This window comes from Macrobrachium rosenbergii, chromosome 47 (assembly GCF_040412425.1).
Source record: "Macrobrachium rosenbergii isolate ZJJX-2024 chromosome 47, ASM4041242v1, whole genome shotgun sequence".
Taxonomy (NCBI): domain Eukaryota; kingdom Metazoa; phylum Arthropoda; class Malacostraca; order Decapoda; family Palaemonidae; genus Macrobrachium; species Macrobrachium rosenbergii.
Window position 1 is genome coordinate 17,072,559 of NC_089787.1, and position 7,722 is coordinate 17,080,280.

General features: G+C 37.8%; 1 protein-coding gene across 1 annotated transcript; it reads left to right on the forward strand.

Annotated features, from left to right (window-relative positions):
- The first annotated feature begins 3,830 nt into the window (after nucleotides 1–3,830).
- On the forward strand, nucleotides 3,831–7,222 carry LOC136830943 (uncharacterized). Its single transcript, XM_067090901.1, has 3 exons — nucleotides 3,831–3,998; nucleotides 4,387–4,563; nucleotides 5,003–7,222. Exons 1-3 carry the CDS (start codon nucleotides 3,965–3,967, stop codon nucleotides 5,263–5,265), a joined length of 474 nt encoding a protein of 157 aa, XP_066947002.1. The 5' UTR covers nucleotides 3,831–3,964; the 3' UTR covers nucleotides 5,266–7,222.
- The last annotated feature ends 500 nt before the right edge of the window (nucleotides 7,223–7,722 follow it).

Consider the following 7,722-nt stretch of genomic DNA (forward strand, 5'->3'; position numbering starts at 1 on the left):
TTTGACTCACCATTTTCCTCATCCTACCTTCTGCTACATACATATACTAGCAAGTACATTTCAACTGCTCCCAATCTTTCACCATTCATGTTACCGTTCATCATCCTGGTTTCTCTACTCTTGCACAAATTCGCATTCAACTTTCTGCTCTTGCCAACACATTCAGAATTTCACTAGTGTCTGCAGTTTCTCCTTCATATCCTATAGATCAGTGGTTCTCAAGCTTTTTTGGCCCATGCACCCTTTCACTATATGCCAGAATGTCATCCCAACACCCCACCCCCAACCCTGCGCCCTTTCCAAAATTGCCTGCCTCAAAAGGTGCGTTCCAAATACTGTGCTACAAAATACTAACACAAACACACAAGCTAGCAGACAGAAAGCCCAGTGTGACCTCTCAGTAGTGTGGACCAATGCACACTTGGTTTTGTGTGGTCCTAGAGCCAGTTTGAGCCTGCCAATCTACGGTCACAATTCCCCCCTAGGCGGGAATTCCACCTGGGTATAGAATCACTGCTGTAGACAATTAGTACTGCATCATCTACAAGAATCAGTCACTCCATATGGTATTCACAGTCCGTTTTATTTCTTAACTCATATAACTGTATACCTACGTCTAATAACCTTTCTCTGATTCCTACCCATACTCCATCCACTAAGGATATTTAGTAGATGAGCAGAAGCAGCGCAGTCTTTTCTCAGACCGACTCTGACACCAAACCAGCCACCCACTCATCTACATATACTGACTCATTCTTCACTTTCACCTCAATAACGAAAGCCAAACCAAAATTCTTTACAGATGAAAGCCTATTAAGATGAGTTTATTCTCAAACAATGGGAAATTTCTTAAATATTTCCCATCACGAAATTCAAGATCTTATTCTCTGATGTCGACGAGACTAAACAAAGTTGAAGCTGCAATATCATAAAACGTCGGCGAAAATCTAAAGCATAATTATTAAGCTCTGAGATCCCGTGGCGTCAACGAGATAAGCTGGCCAGCTTGTCCTTCATTATATTCTGGGAACTTTGCTCATGAGATTTCATCTTTTAATATCACTAAAAATCTTCTTTCATGACGGACCGTATGACGCGAGACGATGTGGACGAGAATTACGAACATTAATATAATAATTCATGTATATTCATGCACACAAAACACACTATGTATTTGTTTATGTATGTATGTATATATATATATATATATATATATATATATATATATATAATATATATATATATATATAATATATATATATATTATATATATATATATATATATATATATATATATATATATATATATATATATATATATATATATGCGATGAATGGTAAATAGACATAATACAGGGAAATGTGAAGTTATGAACTGAAAGGATACTTAAAGATTAAGAATCTAAAAGGAAATGATAACAAGACTTAAAAAATAGAAAGATACTTTTATTATGCCATGAAGATAATTTATATTCACTACTAGCTGTAGGGGAAGGGGGAAAAAGAAAGGGGAAGGGGAAGGAAGAGGGAAGGGGAGGGGAAATGGGGAGGGGAGGGAGGGAGAAGGGAGAGAGGGAGAGGTTTGTGTTGCTTGTCCGACTGACATTTCGACTTTATTTCATAAAAACGTTCACCTTCCGAACAGTCTTGGGTGAACTAACAGGCATTGCTATGGTGAGTGTTCCTTTTATCCAGGTATAACTGTGATGACTGTCCCCTGTATCCAGGTATCACTGTGATGACTGTCCCCTGTATCCAGGTATCACTGTGATGACTGTCCCCTGTATCCAGGTATCACTGTGATGACTGTCCCTTTTATCCAGGTATCACTGTGATGACTGTCCCCTGTATCCAGGTATCACTGTGATGACTGTCCCCTGTATCCAGGTATCACTGTGATGACTGTCCCTTTTATCCAGGTATCACTGTGATGACTGTCCCCTGTATCCAGGTATCACTGTGATGACTCTCCCTTTTATCCAGGTATCACTGTGATGACTGTCCCCTGTATCCAGGTATCACTGTGATGACTTTCCCTGTATCCAGGTATCACTGTGATGACTGTCCCTTTTATCCAGGTATCACTGTGATGACTGTCCCCTGTATCCAGGTATCACTGTGATGACTGTCCCCTGTATCCAGGTATCACTGTGATGACTGTCCTTTTATCCAGGTATCACTGTGATGACTGTCCCCTGTATCCAGGTATCACTGTGATGACTGTCCCTTTTATCCAGGTATCACTGTGATGACTGTCCCCTGTATCCAGGTATCACTGTGATGACTGTCCCTTTTATCCAGGTATCACTGTGATGACTGTCCCTGTATCCAGGTATCACTGTGATGACTGTCCCCTGTATCCAGGTATCACTGTGATGACTCTCCCTTTTATCCAGGTATCACTGTGATGACTGTCCCCTGTATCCAGGTATCACTGTGATGACTGTCCCTTTATCCAGGTATCACTGTGATGACTGTCCCTTTTATCCAGGTATCACTGTGATGACTGTCCCTTTTATCCAGGTATCACTGTGATGACTGTCCCTTTTATCCAGGTATCACTGTGATGACTGTCCCTTTTATCCAGGTATCACTGTGATGACTGTCCCTTTTATCCAGGTATCACTGTGATGACTGTCCCCTGTATCCAGGTATCACTGTGGTGACTGTCCCCTGTATCCAGGTATCACTGTGATGACTGTCCCCTGTATCCAGGTATCACTGTGATGACTGTCCCCTGTATCCAGGTATCACTGTGATGACTGTCCCCTGTATCCAGGTATCACTGTGATAACTGTCCCTTTTATCCAGGTATCACTGTGATGACTGTCCCTTTTATCCAGGTATCACTGTGATGACTGTCCCTTTTATCCAGGTATCACTGTGATGACTGTCCCTTTTATCCAGGTATCACTGTGATGACTGTCCCCTGTATCCAGGTATTACTGTAATGACTGTCCCTTTTATCCAGGTAACACTGTGATGACTGTCCCTTTTATCCAGGTATCACTGTGATGACTGTCCCCTGTATCCAGGTATTACTGTGATGACTGTCCCTTTTATCCAGGTATCACTGTGATAACTGTCCCTTTTATCCAGGTATCACTGTGATGACTGTCCCCTGTATCCAGGTATTACTGTGATGACTGTCCCTTTTATCCAGGTAGCACTGTGATGACTGTCCCTTTTATCCAGGTAGCACTGTGATGACTGTCCCCTGTATCCAGGTAGCACTGTGATGACTGTCCCCTGTATCCAGGTATCACTGTGATGACTGTCCCTTTTATCCAGGTATTACCGTGATGACTGTCCCTTTTATCCAGGTATCATTGTGATGACTGTCCCTTTTATCCAGGTATCACTGTGATGACTGTCCCCAGTGTTCCCAGTGGCGGTACGAAAGTACCGTTTTGATACGTTTTGGTTTTCCCTGTACGTTTTTACGCCGCTCATATAAAACGGTACTAAATGAGAAAAACCGGTACCTTTTGACTAATTTACGTATCTTTACATTAAAATAAGGATTTATGGTTAAAAACTATATATTTCATTACTATGTTACACTACTACTTAATAACTAGCATAAATGAATTTATTCCTAACCATAGACAAGTATTTATCGCATCTGCAGTCACTTAAGATACCCTTTACTTCATTACTTTGACCTTTTCAGCATCATACAATAAGAGTCTGTTTAGCATGTGTGACGAATGTCTCCCGCTTATATGATGAGGATCGAAAAATTCATCTCTTATGAACGACTCTTTTAGAGTCATTATTGCGTGTCTTTCCCAAAAGACACCATTCTAGGAAGCGGCAAAGTTGCAAACGCGACAGTCTCGGACTGAACTGCCTGACGCCTGACGGTCTGACCGTCTGAGTCAGGAGACTCAGCCTCAGGACTCAGGACAACGGTCAACCTATATTATAGTAGTGTCAGTGACAGTGAGTGAATCTTTAAGATATGTCTCTTCTAAACTGGATTAGAAAAGGGAAAGGTAAGCAGATGCGCTTGAATAACAGATTACGTTAACTTACGCTGATAATCATAAAAAAGCCATAGTTAAGCAACTCCATAGAGTGCTTTCATAGCCTCTTAGGCCTATAGGCCTAGATCTAGGCTTGTCGTCTACAGTGCCCAAACAAGTTATTTTATATATGAGAGTGCTGAATGATTATAATTATTATATTCTCCCCACAATTGTTACACATATCAGCACCTGGTACATGAATAACACACACACACAAACAATAGCATATATATATATATATATATATATATATATATATATATATATATATATATATATATATATATATATATATATATATATATTGTGTGTGTGTGCGTGGGTATTTAGCTAATAGGCCTACATTATCATTCAGGGAAAGATGTTGGGAAGAGAAAACGATCTTCGGAGGACCCTGATGATCCAGACCCAGTTGATTTTGACCCTGGTCTTCCTGGCCCAAGCTCTGGCATCACAGCTCGTGTGTCTGATGATGCAAGTGATCCAACTATAGGTCATATTCCGGAACATGTGCATAATATATCAAGTGAAGGTTAGCTTATGATTTATTTACCTTTATCTAAATTATCATTCAGGTACTAAAATATTTAGATTATGGTGATTCAGTTTATTAGGGCATTCTTTAAATTAATGACTTCCATTTAGTATATTATAGGTCTAGTGGAATCACCTCTATCCATTTCTTTTAAAACAAAATTTGATGTTCTAGCCTAGGGCTAGAAATGAAGTGTGAACAGTTGTATCTTATCTACCAAATAAAAATTTTAGTGGACATTGGATCTTACTCTTATGCTTTCACACACACAGTCTCTCTCTCTCTCTCTCTCTCTCTCTCTCTCTCTCTCTCTCTCTCTCTCTCTCGTTTACTATAATTTATTCTTACACACTACTTTCTAGTCAGGAACATTATTTTTTCTTGATATTTGGATTGTTTTGAAAATTACTATATTCGGGTACACATTTCCTTTTAGGTTTTGAGACAGTTGAGGATGAAAGTAATCCAATAGGTCCAAACATCTTATCCGATCATTCCAATGACGATGTTGACGATGATGATCAATTAAAGGAACCCTCAATGACCAAAGACAAATCAAACACAGAGGTAGAAATAACATCGGCAGGAACTTCATGTAAACGCACTAGCAAGAAAAGGATATACAAATATAGTGAGACTTGGTCATCACATCCAGAATTGAAGTGTTTTCAAAATATCAAGGTCCGAGAAAAGACTTAAAAGATAAAGCTGTTTGTGATGTATGTGGTAAGATTATTGCTGGCAGCATATCCCACATGGTAAGACACATAAAGACTGAGTATCATAAAATTAGAGCAGTGTCTGTGAAAGAAGATTCGGTAGTGCCCTTACTAAGTAGGAAGAATGCATCTCAGAGAGACATTGAACGATGTCGACTTATAATGCTTAAATTTCTATGTGACCATAACATTTCATTCAATGTAATGGATCACCTTATACCTGTTATGAAAAATTGTGCCCCAGACTCTAAGATATTGCAGAATGTGAAATCTGCACGACAGACATCTCGGGATATAGTAGTTAATTGCATGGGGAAGGAGAGTTTAGATGAGATAGTTGAGATATTAAAAGTACAAAAATTTTCCCTCTTATTAGACGAAAGTACAGATGTTTCAAGCACTAAACAACTGGCTGTTGTTGTACGAATAGTAAATAAGGAAAAGGAAATAGTTGAAGACAAGTTTCTTCACTTGCTAGATGTTGAGGATTGTAGTGCTGAATCTTTGTTCCAAATCATTAAACAATTTTTTGAAAAACATGGAATACCCTTTGAAAACATGGTAGGATATGCAGCTGATAATGCAAGTGTCATGATGGGGAACATGGGGGGATTGAAGGCTAAATTTAAATCCATATTGCCAAATTTGTTTGTTATTGGGTGTATATGTCACTCATTGCATTTATGCTCAAATAATGCGTGTCTAATGCTTCCTAGGTCTGTTGAAGAGTTGTGCAAGGATGTCCATAACTATATCAATCATAGCCCAAAAAGGTTAATAAAATTCAAAGAGTTTCAAGATTTCGTTCGAGTTGATTGCCATCGAATCTTACATCCTTGCCAGACCAGATGGCTTTCACTTGAGTCTGTTGTAAGCAGAATGCTAGAACAGTGGTCTGCTTTACAGTTATTTTTCCAATCTGAATTTTTGGAAAATAAAGTAAAATCTGCGCAAGGTATTTTAGATGCATTGAATACTCCAGTTATTAGATTATATTTTTCCTTTTAAGCTATGTATTGCCAATTGTAAACAAATGAACAAAAAGAGTTTCAAAGTGAAACAGTACAGATTCACGTGGCATACAGTAACCTATGTACACTTTTAGGACCATCCTTAGCAATTATATTAAGAAGAGTGTCCTGATGGAAACCTCAGATGTATTCTCTGTGAAATTTAATAACCCTAATAATTTCTTACCACAGTCGGAGTTCCACTTTGGTAGTAAAGTTGAAACCAGTTTAGGCAGGGATGTCATACCAGAGTCAGAACTTTCAAGTTTCAAAGTAAATTGCTTTAACTTTTATTTAGAATTAGCAACTCAGATCTATAGGAGATTAAGTGGTATGAACACAATAATGCCTCTTTTAAGCGTGTGTGATCCAAATGTAGTCAAAGCTGAGACAGTAAAATCTTTGGTGCCTTTGTTTTCTAAGTTTCCACAGTTGATAACGGATGAGTATTATGATGAATGTAATGATGAATGGCGTAATTTACCATTTTATTTTGATAAATTCAAGGAATTAAGTAATCCTGTTAAATTCTGGTATGAAGTAGCAAAATTGAAACAAGCCGATGGGCAGTCATTATTTCCTAAATTATCTCAACTAATGCTCAATTTACTGGTACTGCCACATTCATCTGCAGCAGTTGAGAGGATTTTCTCCCAAGTCAATCTCATAAAAACTGACACGAGAAATAGACTTAATACCGAGTCAGTTAATGGCCTTATCCTTGCAAAAGAGAATGGAGGAAACATGCCATGTTATGACTGGGAACCCAGTTTAAAAATGATTACCTCTGCACAAAAAAGTTTACAAGAATATATCCTCTCTCTAAACCATCCATAATCAATTGTCCTTTTGATAAAATAAATCCATCTAAATTAGCGTATACACTTTTGTAATTGAAAAATCTATGTATCAGGTTTGAAAAAAAAAAATTCTTTCTTTTGTCAGCGTGGCCTGTTTATTATGTTTTAAATATTTGTTTACAATATATTGTTTTTGTCAATCTAGCTACATTCAGATATTCTAATTCAAGCAAATTAATTCAAAATTAAAACATCATATATCATTACGGCTTTAACTGTAAACCTGAAATTATTATTGTGAGTATAATTATATATAGAATGTTACCTAATCTTGCTGTGAAGGTTTAGCAAATAATTTTGCAAGGTCTGTTCTTTTCTCACTACATTCTTCTAGCAAATAATTTTGCAAGATCTTGTCTTTCTCACTAATTCTTCTCTTTTGTATCTTTAGAGGAGGATTGAATGAATTCGGATCACCTTATACAGAAAAAATTAGGTGAGTACCTTTTCTGTACATTCTGATAAAGTGTGATACGAAAATGATACGTTTTGGTGAAAATTGTGTTACTTTTTGAATTTTCCCACTGGGAACACTGACTGTCCCCTGTATCCAGGTATTACTGTGAT

Coding starts and splice junctions, on each gene's coding strand:
- LOC136830943 (XM_067090901.1), top strand. CDS start 3,965: ATGTCTCTTCTAAACTGGATTAGAAAAGGGAAAG. Junction 3,999..4,386: donor CTGGATTAGAAAAGGGAAAG/GTAAGCAGATGC, acceptor ATTATCATTCAG/GGAAAGATGTTGGGAAGAGA. Junction 4,564..5,002: donor GCATAATATATCAAGTGAAG/GTTAGCTTATGA, acceptor ATTTCCTTTTAG/GTTTTGAGACAGTTGAGGAT.